This window comes from Protopterus annectens, chromosome 8.part0 (assembly GCF_019279795.1).
Source record: "Protopterus annectens isolate FY-2018-M chromosome 8.part0, PAN1.0, whole genome shotgun sequence".
In the NCBI taxonomy this organism is placed as follows: Eukaryota; Metazoa; Chordata; order Ceratodontiformes; family Protopteridae; genus Protopterus; species Protopterus annectens.
Genome location: NC_056741.1, coordinates 1,923,275,180 through 1,923,292,730, shown reverse-complemented (window position 1 = coordinate 1,923,292,730; position 17,551 = coordinate 1,923,275,180). Strand labels below are relative to the sequence as shown.

The 17,551-nt window shown below is 41.7% G+C and overlaps 1 protein-coding gene across 1 annotated transcript in view; it reads right to left on the bottom strand.

Annotated features, from left to right (window-relative positions):
- ELMO3 (engulfment and cell motility 3) overlaps positions 1-17,551 on the bottom strand; it is a 1,057,243-nt gene that overhangs the window by 45,974 nt on the left and 993,718 nt on the right. Inside the window, exon 19 of the mRNA XM_044081425.1 lies at positions 3,775-3,857. Within this exon, the coding sequence (XP_043937360.1) occupies positions 3,775-3,857 (83 nt within the window). The remainder of the gene's footprint in view (positions 1-3,774; positions 3,858-17,551) is intronic.

Genomic DNA, 17,551 nt, shown 5'->3' with positions numbered 1-17,551 from the left:
AAGATATTTTACTTATGCCCTGTATTCTTTTAGTGAGGAACCTCTGTGGACATTCCAGTTGTTGGATATGCCTGGTTAGGTACATACCAAAGGGGGCATTATACTCAATGATAGGTCTTACGAATGCTGAACACAGTGGAACAATGATTTCCTTGGACTTAGCTGCCATGTCTTTGTTTATAAGTTGCACAACATAGAATGATTTCCTCACCACTGTAGACACGTGATGGTCAAAGGCTAGATTACTACCTGTGTGTGTCTCTAAGTCCCTGACTACTGGGTCAACTCTAAGGCGTGTGTTGTCAACATGACAGTTACTAGGGATGGATGATTTCCCAAAGGATACTATTTTGTTGGCATTTAGTTTTAGTCCATGGCTCTGACACCAGTTGTTTGTCTGTGTCAGCCCCTCCTGGAGAACATTTGTGTCAGTGTGAGATTAAATGACAGCTCCTAATTTGCAGTCATCTGTAAATTTAGTCAGTCAAAGACCACTGACATTGGCCTTGAGTTCTAAGAAGTAAATCCAAAAAAGGAGCGGTCCAAAGACTGATCCCTGAGGGACTCCATTTGTGACTGGCCTCTTTGTAGAGGTGGACTCCCCAGTTTTAACTTCCTGAGTCCTGTCTGTGAGCCAGTTGGCTACCTACCGGTGACATATGGGTTTGTACCTAACCTCTTGAGTTTGTCAACAATGCCTGAGTGGGGTATTGTGTCAAATGCCTTGGCCAGGTCAAAGTAGGCAGTCTGAACGATTTTGCCTTCATCCATTGCTTTGGTGACCTTCTCAAAGAAGTTCACCAGGTTGAGTAGACATGATCTGCCCTTGATGAAACCAGACTGGGTTGGGTTCAATGTCTGGAGGTTTACCACATCTCTATTGATCATCTCCATGATAATTCTTTCTATGGCTTTCCATATAAGAGCAGTGAGATGTACGGGTCTGTAGTTTCCAGGGTTTGTAGATGGTCCACCTTTGTGCTGAGGGATGACTGTTGCTGTTCTCCATTCATCGGGTACAAAGCCTGTCTGGAGACTACAGTTAAATAGTAATTCCAGAGGCCCTGACAGGTTATGTTTCATGCTATTTAGAAGATATCCCGGGATACTGTCTGGGCCCACTGATGCAGTGTTCTTGGTCTTAGAGCATTTAGGGCCTGTTGCTTAGTGATAGTAGGGGGAGTTACATTTGATGATATTTCTTGAGGTAAGGCTGAGGGGGAGAGAGGAGTAAAGTTGGAGCTGAATTTATCAGCCAGGAGTTTTGCTATATCTTTTGGCTCAGTATAGGTGGTTCCATTCACAAGGAGCTCTGCACACAATTGTGCATTGCCTTTGAGGTTGTGGACACAGCTAAATAATGATTTGTGGTTGTCCTTGGCCTGGGAGATCAAACCTACCTCAAATTTGACTTTGGTATACTTTATTTGTCCTCTGTGTTGTTTGTTTAGTTTGATGAGAGTGCTTTTATCCTGCTGGGTGCTGCACCTCCTAATTTTTGCCATGATTTTATTCCTTCTGTTATACAGCCTACTGATTTTGTGATTCCACCAGGGTGGCTTGTTTTTTTGAGTTAGTTCTGTACTTCTACCTGGTGGTACAGCTGCATCTATGCAGCTATTAACATGCTTGTACAGGCTGAGATGCTTTTAGTTTACAAACCGAGGTCTCATTAGACCCAAACAATTACAGACCAATCAGCCTGACCAATCTGTGCAAAATAATGGAGACATTCACAATGAAGCTTATTCAAAATGATGTGGGGACATGTACTATAGTAACCCAGGTGGGAAAAGTATTACATGATAAAATGGCCTACTCACTTTGCTTGCTGCTTCTGCTATGAGGTTGCTCACAGAACATCTGGCTCAGAGATGTAACTAGTGTGGAGCAAATTGGGGGCTGCCTCAGGTGTAAGCTATTAGGGGGCGCAACCTCTAATGGGGAACACACTACTGGTACTTATTAATCAAGGAGCGGTGGTGATGTTGCAGCTGCCAGCTTCTTAAGTTAATGCAATTCTTGTTTACTGTGGGTAATAATATCATGGAGCTTGCATAACCTGTTTGCTGCAGTCCAGAGTATGAGAGCTCACATTTTTGTTAGTCCTTCATTTTGGGAAGGTTCTTTTTTAGTCCTAAACTTTGCATTCAGGGTGCCAGTCTGGGAACTGCCCTGGGTGCCACATGACCTAACTGCATCTCTGACATGGCTCTAAGGACAGAAAAAAAGAGCTCAACAGTACTGTTTGTAAACGTTCTGCACATGAGGTTAATGTCCTGGTCCCACACTTTTCTAGAGACCACTGAGCCAAATCTTTCTGGGGTGTCCAGTGCTCCTGAGTGTGCAAATGGATCAATCTCTTCTGCTTTTATCTTGTCCTGCATACATTGTCAGTTAACTACATCATATTTGCAGTATAGCTAGTCCTTACAGTGAAACACGTAACAAACAAAAAGTAAACGACATCCACAGTCATACTAATCCTTTAGATAAATGAGTCACAATCTAACAAAAAAGTGTAATACATTTTAACAATCCAAACAACAAAGTGCAGTCAGAAAAACAAAACAAATCAACTTTCAGTCCACTTGACTAGATAAATGCTTCATCCAGGGATCACGTGCTATAACATCATGCTGCAACCTGGTTACTCAGGTTAAATAATGTAGAAGATTAAACAGTCTTTTTTGTACAATTTTTGGTTTGGTTCATTAAATATGGCACAATGATAAGTCCTTGATTAGTTTATGATCATGTTGGCGTCTCCAGGTTGCAGTTATGTTTTTGTTTTAAAGTATGTGCATGAGCTTGTAAAACTACACAATTCTACCGTCTCTTGTCTCATTCATACACACAAACAGCCCTTGGTGTATGCCACTCTCTAGTTGAATTCACATTACACGTTTTGCAGCAGCTTTTGAGGCATGACCACAGCTGTTAAAAGGTTATCTTACTTAACTGGACATCTTTTGACAAATACCGATGTTGCAAAGAACATGCCTGCAGAAGAAAGCAGATTCAATAAGCATGTCACTTTCTAGGCTTTCTAATGCAGAGGCCCAGGAAATGACACAGTTTCCTAGATCATCCCTCTTCTCCAATTAGTGAACACAATGCATCTAGAAATACCTGTGCAAAGATCAGCTGGGGGACACCTGCTCAGAACTGGATGTTTTGAAGCACAAAATAGAAGTATTGTCCATTACCAAAATCATAAAGTGAAATCTGCATCTTCTTTTGGGTCACTTTGTTTATTATTTTAAGGTATCTTGGCATATCACACGTATGGTGACAGAGTATAACAAATGTAGGAAACCTCAGATGCATAAGCAACTTCCACGAGAGGGCTTAATAAATGAGCATACAAGCAGCAGTGGTGGGTGGCTGTACGGGCTGAGGATGAAATAAGAGGTCTAAAGTAACAACTTTTATGACTTGGTGATGCTCATCACATCTCACTTCATCCCTGGTCAATGCAACCAACTATCAAAAGCAACTCACAGGAAAGTGAATACATTTCTCTTTCTCTACATGCCGATAAGGTAGCAATGAACATGGGGAGAGGCAACTGGAGCCAGAAACACAGAATGTGTTTTTTAGACAGGCAACAGGTCTGAAGGGGGAAAAAGGGGAAAAATATAGAAGTTCCTCCGAATCTTCCAGGGCCCTCTTTCTGCAGTGTTTTATCCTTGTTTATTGTAAACATGCTGAAAACTAACATAAGCCATTCAGGGCTCTGAAACATAAATATCCTTCTTTGCAATTAATGACCTTGCTACTTTTAGCTGATGTCTTCTCCTTCATGTGAGGGCAGTCCTTTCCAGTCAGAAGAGTTTTGATGTCTGCCACTGGAACTAAAGAAAGACAGAAAAAATGCTGTTAATGTAAACAGATTTCTTAGACAATATCATCATCATCATAACAGAACCATTAACATCAACTGTGTCCTGACCTCTGACTCAAAAAGAATGCACTTCTTCCCACAATTTATATATTTTTTCCATGACTGACTGTGAAAATTTATAAATAAAACGATGTTGCATTACATTACATTTCAATGAGATATATATATTAGTTTATCTGTGCACAAGAATAGAAGTGACATGGCAGAAAATACCGCAACCCAGACACACCGTGATGGCTAACAGTAAGCCCTCTGCTGAGACTTTCAGGCAGCATAAGTGTACAGTAAAGACACTGCCAGCACTTATGATTCTTCCAGCGCATGGTACAAAAAATTTTGCACACTGTTAGTACTGTGTGAGCTACAAGTTCACATACAAAAAGCTTTGAAAATGCTCTTTTCATACCATATTTTGACAAATGAAAACAAAAATACTAAATTTGCCCAAATGAACACAACTAGCAATTCAAATAACCCATGGCTGCCCATCTCTCACCACACTTTCCTTCCCCTCTGCTTACCCTTCTATCCAACTCATTTTTATACCATCTTTTTAAAGCTTTACTGGGTTTGTCTCCCATCACCCACTCAAAAAGTATGAAAAAACTTACTTGGATCTTGTCTAAAATTTATGCTGTTTGACTATTTCACAAACCCAGTCATATCTCTTTTTTTTCACCTCATTTCAAATGAACTTCATTCTCTACAGCGTTTACGTCCAGTTTAATCTCTCTCTCTCTCTCTTTAAGGTATGTGGAACTGTCTGCAATACTTCAAACACGGCTTACCAACTAAGACACACACTTCATTGGTATACAGATTAGTACTAGGCTAACTGCCATTGTTTTACCCCCTGTGAGACTCAAACCCTGCACCTTGTGTCTATAAGGTAAATACCTTAACCATTATACCAACCTCCTGCTTGGATCTGATTTGTAATTCTAAGGATTATAACTGAATCCTCATAACTGCAAGGCTGTAACAGTAAATACTAGAAAATTTATAGTGAGTCTTAAGATTGCCTCAGGAGTACTCCCACTACTTTGATTAACTGTGACCTCAGAGTCCGTGCATACAGTTAGCAGGAGTGTAGGATTGTTGTCATGCAAAAACACAGTGACTGTTATAATTCAATATTTTGTTGTTAGAATAGCATTTTATTTATTGGTATTTGTGGGACTTGCAATATCAGGTCTGTATCAATCAGTCGAATATCCTAATTATTGAAACCTATATGGTCGAGACCACATGGTTGACAATTCATAAGTTCATAGGAGGTTACTAGGCTAACAGCCCTAGAACTCTTACAAGCCTAGCCATATTTTTCATGGGATGCCCCAATTGTTGGTGGTTAGGGGAGTGACGTTCACAGAGGTAAGGGTCTATGGTAGTTAATACCGATTCCTCTGTCCAGGAGGCAAAAGAGTACCACCCCAGGAGTAATTTGTGGTTACCCATCCATTGATCTAGGTTGCATTTGAAGACGGCCAGGGAGGGGCTCTGTTTCATGTGAATTGGAAGTTTATTCCGTAGAACAGGCAGTCTCTGGGAGGTGTATCTTATCTCTCCAGCATGACCTGTTCATGTCAGAGGCTAGGTTAAGATCCCTGGAGTGAGTGACCCTCCTGCAGTTAGACTTATGAATGTGTATCATTTCTATCAGGGCCAGATCAGAGACTGCCCTGTAAGACAGGCATGTTCATCCCTTAGCAACCTGTAGGAGACAGAATACTGTGACAGGGCTTTCAGTCTTTCCATGTAAAACTTGTTTTGTGTACCCTTTAATTTCTTGATGAGAAACCTCTGTGGTCTCTCCACTTGTTGCATGTGTCTGGTGAGGTACTTGCAAACGGGAGGACTGTATTCAATTACTGGTCTGATGAGGGCCAACTATAATAGAATTATAACATCCTTAGATCTAGATGCAATGCCTTTAATTATAAGATGTGCCAAATAGAAGGATGTCCTTACTACTGTGGACATGTGGTGGTCAAAGTTCAGAATGATATTAACCTGATTACATACCATTGGGCACCCTTGGGGGGGGGTGTTGTCTATAAATTAATTAACAGGGATGCCAGCTTTCCCAAAGGGAATACTAATGCATTTTTTGTAAATAGCTTTAATCCATGGCTTTGCCACCAATCATTTGTCTGTGTTAACCCTGTCTGCAGTATATTAACATCATTGGGGGACTCCGTGACTGCTCCCAGTTTGCAATTGCCACCAAACTTTAGCAGCCACTGGCTGTCCAAGTTTGCCTGGACTTATGAGAAATAAATTTCGAACAGTAAGGGTCTAGCACAGAACCTTGTGGTATGCCACTGGTGACTGATCTTTTGCTAGAGTTAAAGTTACCCGTTTTGACAGTATTTGTCCTGTCGGTGAGCCAGTTGGCTACCCATCTGGTAATGTAGGGGTCAATGTCCAATTGGAAGAGTTTCTCTATAATATCTGAGTGGGGGATTGTGTCAAATGCCTTGCTAAGACAGGTGGTATGCACTGTCTTTCCCTCCTCCAGGGCCTTGGTGACTTTCTCAAAGAACTCAACAATGTTTATCAGGCATGATCTACCTTTAATGAATCCAAACTGGGTTGGGTCCAGAGTTTGGAGATTGCCTATGTCCTTGTTAATAAGGTCCTTAATGTTTCTTTCCAAGGCCTTGCAGATGAGGCTAGTCAAGCTTATAAGTCTATAATTCCCAGGGTTGGTTGATGGTCCCCCTTTGTGCAGAGGGATTACTGTTGCTATCCTCCATTCTGCTGGAATGTAGCCAGTTCTCAGGCTGTGTTTAAACAGGGATCCACATGGGTCTTCTAGGTCATGTTTTAAGTTGTTTAAAAGGCAGCTTGGGATGTTGTCTGGTCCCACTGATGCTGTGTTTTTGGGTTTGGAGAGAACTGAGATGACCTGCTCTCTTGAGATAATAGGCTGAGGAATGGTGGCAGGTATACTTTGGGGGGTGACTGGAGGGGACGGGGTGAAGTTTGCTCCAAATCTGAAAGGCTAGCAGGTTGGCTTTTCATCTCCAGTTGAGTATGGGTGGCACCATCCACAACCAGTTCAGCGCATAGCTGGGTATTCCCTTTTAGGTTTTGGACCTAGTTAAAGAATGCCTTGTGATTCTCCTTAGCTAGGGAGGATATTTTTGCTTCATAATTAGCCTTGGAGGACTTGACAAGATCTCTAATTTGTTTGTTTAAGCTAGAGAGAGATTTCTTCCTCTGCTGAGTCAGTTCCCTCTTGTTCTTGAACGTTAGTTTCTTTCTTTTGTTGTATAGTCTGTTTATACTATGAATCCACCAGAGTGGCTTGTTTTTTTAGCAACACCTGGTTTTAATCCAGTCAGGTACAGCTGATTCTATACAACTGCTTAAGTGGTTATACAGGGCATTGGTGTAACCTCTGCATAGGTGTCCATGTTATCTGAGTTCAAGGGGGCTTTGAAACTTCTTATACCATCACTTAGTAGGAGGTAATTTGTATTAGAAAAATTCTTAAGCATTTTTGAGCTTGATGGGGTATTTGCTCTTATAATTACATTGAACGAGACTGCTTTATGGTCTGATATTACCAGGGAGGACATCACACAGGGGTGAGGATGCAATGCTCTCCCATGTTAGTGAGTACTACCTCCAGAACATTTGAGCCTCTTGTGGATGTCAGAAAATTTGCATTGAAAAGTCCAAGAACCTCTGAGCCAGCATGTTTCTGGTCATGTATGTTTCCCAGTTGATGGTAGGAAAATTAAAATCATCCATGAGTAAGGTGTTGGGCTGTATGGCAAGTGACTCTAATAAGGCAAGGTACGCCGCATGCTTTTCCTGTTTCATGGTGGGGGACATATAGCTAGCTATGATGTGGCAGGGGGCTTTGCCTATAGTTAATTGGACATGGAGTAGCTCAAATGAGTCATACTGTTTGACTGGTCTGGAGGTGTACTTATCCTTAACAAAAATTGATACACCTCCTCCTTTGGTTCTTTCACACTCAGTTTGTGGTCTGAATGTACGAAAGGCATTGTAGCCCTGCAAGTACGGGGTACTTTCTGCACCTTTGAACCATGTCTTGGTGACTGCACAGATGTAAGCATCTTCCAAATTGAGGAGTGCTTCCATGGAATGCAGTTTCGTGTTTAGATTCCTAGCATGAAGCAGCAATATCTTGAGTTTATCTAGACAGGATTTTGATAAGCTGGGAAGTTGGTTATTTTGACACTGCCTAAAAAAGACACAATAGGGGTGGCTAATGCCTTTGCCAGTACCTGAAAGCCTAGAGGAGACAGGTGCAGGGTATCTCTGGCAAAGCAGAGTGGCCTGTTGACCATGTCTTCCCAGGCTAACAGATATTGAATCCCCTTGGACTGACACCAGAAGCTAAGCCAACTGTTCAAGTCAATCATTTTTGTTTGTATTGTGGCATCATCCTTGGAGAAGGTAGAATGCTGCTTAAGTCTAGGCTTATAACTGCCTGTGACTCATAATTTGAGAGCTCAGTCATGTCTCTCTTCACATAGACTACTGAGGTACATCTCAAGTCATTCATTCCCATATGGACTATGGCAGAGTCATACTGGAACTTGTGGTTAAGTGACTTGAGTGCTGGAGTGACGTCATGGATCCTGGCACCAGAGAGGTAGCTAATTGTAACCTGCTCCTTATCCAGCCAGGTTGAACTGTTCTGATTAAGATCATGGTACAGTGGGAATATGAGAATTTTCCCTTTTTCCCATTGTAGTGTGATCTCAGAGTTGGTATAAATAATTAGCAGGGGGGTGTGGGGTGCAAGAGGGCTTGACCACCTCCCTGCAAAAATGTTGTTTGTATTATTGGCGGGTGTTGCATGTATTTCTGTCAGTTTTTCAATTAACTAAGTTATCAACCATATAGTTTGAACATATGGGTTTCGACAATGTGTTTTTTTGATAAACTGACATGGATTCACAATATTAGGTCTTGTAATTTTCATTAGGAGTTGTCCCTCTCCCTAGAATCAACCCTACAAGAATATACCTCACAGACAATAAATTTTCAACAACACTTGTGGATTTTCTGGTCTACTGGTTTTACCACTGATTTTTTTCGCAGTTTGGTTCGTGTTTTTTCTGTTTTTAATATACCTCACATATTATATGTCCAGGTATAGATCACTGTTGCAGTGGCCTAAGTTATATGGGTTATGAGTACCTTTCACATGCTTTAACTATCAGAAGCTCAAGTAATGCTCCATAAAAGAACAGTTGGGAGCATACAGAGCTTCATTGCTTTTTTGCCACCTAAAAGAGTGCTCCATTGGCAGAGCCTGGGGAACTGTTGGTTGGCTAGTGATCTCAAGAACTGGGCAGAAAGGGACATCACAGATCTGTTTGGTTCCTTTCAGAACAGACAACTAGAGAAATTCTCTGTTGGATCAGAGCATTCCACTATACTTTATTTCATGAGGAAAACTGGTGTTTTTCAACTCTTCTTTTTTAGACAGTACGTTTCACTTCTCAGCTTCCTTTTTCAATAAGCAATTTAAGTTGCAAGGAGCCAGCAAACAAGGTTTTAAAAACAATGGAAACGAGGTTCTAAAAAAAACCCAAAAAGCCTCTAAAAATCAAGCCAGCATGACTAACTGCCTGTTCAGGTTGTTCCCTTCTGGCATCCAGTTGTTTCAGAAAGATGGATCCTGAAGGCACACTTTGCAAGGGGAATCCCTCCTTCCTTTACAAGGAATTCCCTCCTGTCCAGGATACCAGATTTCTATTTCCTCTCTTCTTGCAGCAGATAGTGTCTCAGAGAGTCATAGAACCTGTGCCACCAATCTCCTAGGCAAAGTTTTTATTCAAGAATTGTTCTAGTTTTCAAAACAGAAGGATCCTAGAAGCTTGTGCTATATTCTCCTTTTCTGTTTTTGTCATGATTCTAACATGCAAAATGTTGTTTCTTTAGTCTCGCATACCTCTGATCCCCCTATAGCTTTCATGGTAAAGCTAAGACCTAAATGATGCCTATCATCACATCCCCATTTTAGATCATTTTAGGCATTTCTTTTTAAGTTTTGTTGTATTTGACTTACATTATCAATTCTCTCTTCTACCATTTGGACTTCCCACCGCACTAAGGGTATTCCCAAAACGGCTAGCTCCAGTCATTGCTTACTGCACACTTTAAGTCATTCACATTTTTACATAACTGGATGACTTATCTTTGCATACTCTATTCAGCTGTCAGAAGTCTTCAGCAACTGTTCAGGAACTTCTACTCAATCTGGATTTTCAAATTAACTTTCATAAATCCCTTCTCACAGAATGATTTAACTGGGATGTTTGCTGGACTCTGTTTTGGGAAGAGCCTTTTTTTTCCAAAGTAGACATGCTTCAACAGTTCTTTCTGAGTTTCTCCAATCAAAATCCAGAATCTGCAAGGGAGTTTCTTAGGATTCTTGGATATATTGCACTGATGATTCACATGCTCCCCTTAGTCAGACTACACATAAAAATATCACGGTAACTCATATCAGTCTGGACTCAGTATCCACAACCTTTATACTTTCAGATCCCAGTTCTCGAATTTGTGAAGAGGGAGCTTAGATGTTGGGTAGACAATACAGTTTGCAATCCAGGTCTTCCATTTTCCCTTCCAACCCCCCCCTCCAGTCAGTTACAACAGTCACTTCAGACCTGGCATGGGGAGTGATTTCAAGTGTCAGCTATGTGAGCTCCTGTAGACAGACAGGAGCACATAAATATTGCAGTGATGCTGGCAGTTATTGATGCTTTGAAGGACTTTAATCATCTCTGGTTTCCAAGAAACTCTGCAAGTATACACAGACAACACCACAGTGATGTAATTACATAAAGAAATGGGGGGGGGGATGTATCCGGTCTTAACCTCTCCTTTGCAGACTTTCTAGGATAGTTATGGATGTAGCAACTTAGATCAGTTTGACTCTTCAGGCTTCATACATTTCGTCAGAGCAAAACTTCATTGCAGACAAGCTCAAAAGGACCAGAACAGACCCCCATTAATGGAAACCTAACCTTGGGGGTCTTCCAAGGATTGATCTAACTGTGTGGAACATCTCAAGAGGATCCACCACTCTGATTTCTAGTTAGACAATAAAAGAAATTCTGCTCCAGGATTTCTTGCAAACAGGCCTGGAAGACAAATGCTTTCTCATTCCAATGGAAGACAGTGTTTCTCTATGCAGTGGTTCACCCTTCTTTACAATTTGGCCAAAAGCAATTACCACAATCTTCTACTCTGACTGGATTTACTCACACATAACAGGGTTAGATTGATACACCCCAATCTGAAAACTCTTCAACTAACTGCCTCAATGATATAATTTTGATACCTTTTAAACATCTATTTTCTGATGATATCATATGCAGCATTTATTAAAGGAGGTGAGACAATCTTCTATTAGAAAATCATATATGTGCAAGCAGAAAAGACTTTCTAGTTGGAGTCAGTCAAAGAACCTGGTGTTCATACATCCAGCCATCTTTCTAAGTCACTTGTCCTGGTGTGGGTCTCAGTGGCAGCACGAATAAATCAAAGCTTGTGACTCATACTGTATGTGAGTATGGAGACACAGAGTTATCCTACGAGTAAGCCCTTACTTTGCCTCCACACTCCAGTACAACACCTGCAATACCACAGCTGCACCTATCTGATGGTCAGTCTTCTGATTCCTTCTACCTTCACTCATGAACAAGACCCTAAGACATTTAAACTTCCCCACATCAGCTAGTGACTCACCCCACCTGCATAGGGAAATCCACTCTTTTTCTCAGTTACAACCATGACTACTGAATTAGAGATGATAACTTTCATTCCCTCTGCTGGTGCAGACTCTAATCCCCTCTGGTTTTACTTTTAAAGAAAGTCTCAAGATACTTAAAACCTATTTCTTAATTATGTGCTTCCTCTTCTCCTGGAGAAAGGCAATCCACCCTTTTCTACGAAAGAACCATGGTCCCTTATAAGAAGGTATGTAAACAACAAACATAGCAGACTCAGTCCCCAGAATGGATACACTCCAGATGACAGTTGTATTGTGCATGAAAATCACAATGTTCATTATATAAATATGCACTTCATTCAAAAAAAGAAAGCAGGCCCTAACTGTCTACTTTATATACCTAATAAAAGTGTATCAGCAGGATAACAAACCCCTCTTTGATTATTGCATTTATATAACCATTACTACTGCATACACCTACTGGGAATTATCATCTAGTAATATAAAGCAGACATTTTTAATTCATTTGCAAACTACATGAGCTGTATCAGTTAAAGTCCCAAAAAGGAATACAATCTAAAGAACTGAAGTAGACAATGCAGCTCAAAATGCTACAAACAGCACTGTATTTTGAAGACAAGAGGAAACCCAAATTACAATTAAGTACAAGATACAGTATGCATTCTGCAAAATGAACCGAGAAAGCAGTACATTATCTTAAACCTGTCTAACTGACAGTTGTTAAAAATAAAGCAGCTTGATGACTGTGGGGCTAATTTCAGGTAATTTTATAAGTGTATGAATACTGCGGTGGTGGTGCTGCGGTAGCATTGTCGCCTCACAGTAAGACGTTGTCCTGTTCGATTCTCAGCTAGAGTGTCTTCTGTGCGGAGACATGCGTAAATGGGCGCACCTTTGTTGAAGGTTGTACATCAGGGCCGGCAACTCGGCACATAAAAATCTACTGCCAATCATTAGCGGACCAGAGTTCTGCTGTGGTGACCCCTAACTGGGAAAAGCCGAAAGACACAACATGAATTGCATACAGCAGTGGTAGTCTTATTTTACAAAACTTTTTCTTTCAGGTTGTGTTATAACATGGCTAAAATGCACTGCTTTCTTTTTTGTTTCACTTGGGTGTTAATTAAAAAGCAATCTGAAGATGACATGGGAAAAATGGTTTTGGTATTGATTAGTAGGAATGCACATGGACATAAGGGATGTAAAGTAAGAGTGTAGAAGTGGGCGGCAGAAAGTAAAAGCAAAGTAACTGTCCATGTATACCTCTCAACTGTCCAGATTTTTGCTGAACGCTCAGATATTTGCCTCATATTTCTGGTCTGTTCTTCATAAAATTTGTGGTTTTCTGGCAAATCAGCGAGGGTTGAATTCACTAAATAATGGCAGACATATAAGTATCAGACTTTATATCCTTCAGAAAATGCATGGCAACACAAAACCTTTTATTTTAGCAACTTTCTAAGTTTATTAGCTCAATGTTTAAAATGTGTCCCTATTTTGTCCTTCCATTATTGTTAGCTTTGTCCAGATTTCTTGCGCTAAGTAGGTTGAGAGGTATGTACCTATGTTTAGTAATGTGCAGATTTGGAGCTCTATGGGCAGCCTGTTTTGCTTCAGACAAGGTAAGGCAGCAGGGATGTGCTTCTGCTTTTGCTAATTCTATGGAGTTGCATGCCTTGGTTAGCAGCATCTGAAGTCTGCTGGTGTTGGCAAATGCAATGGTTACTACAGGGAGGGTATATTCAATGCCAGGGATAAAGGCCAGCTCTTCAAAGGGTAGAATTAGCTATGTATAGAGCAGGGGTCAGTGCAGCTGTGCTGGTGTGGAAGTGTTTACCAACAATTATGTTAGAGACTCATATCTGACTAAATAAATGAACATTGGAGGAACAGGATAGGGGAGGAACAGGATAGGGGGTGTGACTAAGGGTGAAACTGAATATCTGATGATCTGATCTCTCAGTTTAGGAGGACAGCATAATAACCCCACTGGATGTTCAGGCTAGCTCTGGGAGTGAGAACTAAATGCATCCTGAGTGGTTCAAGAATGTGGGAACACATGTTCACATGTAACAATGAAGTACTGGATGCACTGTGTGCATGTGTACTCTTGGGCTTAGGAAGATTAGGACCTAAAGTACAAAAATCCATATCTCTTGTTTATAATGGTTACCAAGCATCTGAACTTCCTCTTTCACTGTGACCTGCATAGGGTAGGTCATCAACATAGCTAATGATGTCTGGAAATGGGAACCCCCCACAGAGTGATACGGGAATGATACTAGGGAGAAGGCTTGGGATCACTGACTGCATGCTGAGTCAATGGTCAATAAAGGTGTGATTGGGCCAAAAATGTGTAAAATGGTATTGTGTAACCAGATATGTGGCCCAGAGGAAAGTACAGTTTTGTACCTACCATAAATGTAGATGTTCGAGTGCTAATACAGCTGCAGTCATAACAGATGGGTTCTCCTGCCGTCAGGCGGGTCCTCGGTCGGCCGAATTCCAAAGTCTAGGTCCGGCATCAGTTGTCGTCGCTTCTTCCCTGATGTCAGTGCGACAGGGGTATAAAAGAACCGGCCGACGCCATTTTCTTCAGTTTTTCTTGCCCCAGATGTCAGGTGCCCCCAGAAGGAAGGCAATACATAAATTTGTGTAATAAAACAATGCAATATAATCAAAATACAGTAGTTGCAAGCAAATACACCATAAAAGAATACCCCAATCAGGTTGTATGAGGAGGTGTTAGCCAATGGACCTGTCCCAAGAGGGGAAGGAGGGAGGGAAACCTGGACTGCAGCTGTATTAGCACTCGAACATCTACATTTATGGTAGGTACAAAACTGTACTATGTTCATCGTGCATACAGCTGCAGTCATAACAGATGGGTAGAATCTCAAAGCTAAGAAAGGGGTGGTAGGCACTAGATGGAAGTAGGAGGAGCCAGGATGTCCTGCAAGACTGCAGTGGCAAAGCCTGCTCTAGTTTTGGAGTATAATGGTAGGTGGTAGTGCTTGGAGAAGGTATGCACAGAACTCCAAGTGGCGGCTTCCAAAATATCTTTGGTAGGAACTCCTCTGAGGAAAGCTGCAGAGGTAGCTGTGGCCCTTGTGGAGTGAGATCTGATGCCTGCAGGTACAGTTTTACCATGAAAAAAGTAACAAAAGCGTATGCAGTGGGCTATCCATTTTGAGATTGTCTGTTTGGAAATTGGCTTCCTTTGAGCTCCTATAGCATAGGACACAAAGAGCTGTTCTGATTTTCTGAAAGGCTTTGTTCTGTCCAAATAATAGCACAGCTGTCTGTGGATATCCAAGGAATGTAATAGTCTCTCCCCTTTGTTTTGAGGATTAGGGTAAAAGGTAGGTAAGTGTATAGCCTGATTCAAAGCTACCCTGGATACCACCTTTGGCATAAAGGACGGGTTGGTTCGTAAGGAAACTCTGTCCTGATGGAAGATGATAAAAGGCTGCACAGCCATGAGGGCTTGTAGTTCCGATACCCTATGAGCTGAGGTGATAGCCAGAAGGAAGCTGTTTTCCAGGACAAATATTGCAAATCTGTTGAGGCAGCTGGCTCAAAAGGAGGCAAGGTCAGCTTTTCTAGAATGAAATTGAGGTCCCAAGCAGGTATTGGTTGTTTCCTTGGGGGTTTTATATTCTTAGCCCCTCTGAGGAACTGTCTTAAGAGGGGGTGAAAGAATAAAGGTGGATCAGTGTTGTATTCTGCAGAAATGGCTGAGGCATGGATTTTGATGGAGGAGAATGAAAGTCCACTGCTTAGCAGCTCAGCTAGATACTGTAATATTTGAAGTAAATTCAGTTTTCCAGGATTCTGGCCCTTTTTCTCATTCCAGGCACAAAACCATTTCCATTTTGCGGAGTAAGCTTTTCTAGTAGACGGCCTTCTGGCCTCTATAATGACATGCACCTCCTTGGAGAGTAGGGTCTGTTGTGATGTTAAGGAATCTTCCATGCGGCCAGATTGAGTGTTTTCAGCTGACTGTGAAGAGTTTTGAAGCTGTGCTGAGTCAGAAGAAGAGGCATTAGAGGTAGGGTCCATGGAGGGGAATGCGTCAGGCTCCTCAGGAGTGGGTACCAGTGCTGTCTTGGCCAGTCTGGAGCAATGAGAATCATCTTTGGTCTGTCTGCTCTGGTTTTTAATAGAACTTTGGGCAGCAGAGGAAGAGGTGGAAAGGCATAAACTGTCATTGTTGTCCAACTGAAAGAGAGAGTGTCCACTCTCCAGGTCTGTGGATGAAAAGTCCTTGAGCAGAATTTTCTCAATTGGTGATTTTTGTGGGAGGCAAAGAGATCTATGTCTGGCCTTCGCCATGCTTGAATTATCTCTGTAAAAACTTGAGGATGCAACTTCCATTCGTGTGGATCTGTCATATTTCTGTTTAGGTTGTCTGCCAGCGTGTTTTCCTTGCCAGGCAAGTACTGTGCTTGAAGTTCGATTTGTAATTCCAGAGCCATGTTCCAAAGTGACATGGCCAGCCTGCATAGGGGGTATGAATGGGTTCCTCCCTGTTTGTTTATGTACCACATTACTGTGGTGTTGTCTGTCCTTATCAATAGTTGACCTGGATGCAGAAGATCTTTGAAAGCTATAATAGCATTTATTACTGCTAGCATTTCCTTTTGATTGATGTGAAGGTGCTTTTCTTTTTGGGACCATTTGCCCTGAATGCACCAATCTGTCATGTGCTCCCCCCAGGCGTAGTCTCAGGCGTCTGTTGTGATGACTTGATTTGCTTGAGGCTTGCAGAATGGGAGACCTGTGTTTGTTTGGCATGCTTGAGCCCACCACAGAAATTCCTTTTGAAGACATGGAATTAGTGGTATTATTGTTTCCAAACTGTGGCTGTGTTGAGATCATAGGTTTTTCAGGTACCATTGAAGTTTCCTCATTTGCAGCTTTGCACATGGGATTAGTAGGAAGCAAGATGCCATGAATCCCAGAGCCTGCAGGATTTTCCTTGCAGCCAGCCTGGTGAAATTTTCTAGTTTTCTGAAGTATTGAGTTAGTTGCCCCTGCTTCTCTGGCGTGAGGTAGGCCATCTGGGTGTTTGTGTCCAAGTTGGCACCCAGGAAAATTATTTTCTGAGAGGGTATTAGCCTTGATTTCTTTTTGTTGACTGTGTATCCCAGAGAATTCAACAACATTATTACAAAAGCCAGATGTTTCAGAAGTATGGGCTTGCTGTCCGCTTGGATCAGGCAGTCGTCCAAGTATGGGTATATTTGTATCCCTTGAAGTCTGCAGTAGGCAATTACTGATGCCAGGCATTTCGTGAATACTCTGGGCGCAGTAGATAAGCCAAAGGGCAATGCAGAGAATTGATAATGGGTCGAACCTGCAAGAAATCTGAGGTATCTTCTGCAATTTTGTCTGAATGGGACATGCAGGTATGCCTCCTTGAGGTCCAATGTTACCAGCCAAGACTCCTTGCCCAGCATGGGAAGAAGCTGCTGTAATGTGAGCATCTTGAATTTTGGTACGAGTAAAAATGTGTTTAGGATGGATAGGTCCAAAATAGGTCTCCAATCTTTTCCCTTCCTTGGTACCAGGAATAGTCTGGAATAAAAACTTTGACCTTGTTCGTGAGTAGGTACCTCTTGAATAGCTTTCATGTCCATGAGATCTGAAATTTGTCTTTGTGCCTCTGCCCTTTGATTGTGTGGCAGGTTTGGCATGCCTCTCATTTTTGGAAGTGCGTGAAAATGGAATCTGTAGCCTCTGTTTATAATGTCCAGGATCCATTTGTCTTTTGTGACAATATGCCAATTTTTTGAAAATAATGCCAGTTTTCCGCCTAAGGGTGCTGCCATTTGAGCCTTGCTTAGCATGCAAAGGGGAAAATTATTGGGCTTGCTTTCTGAATGGCT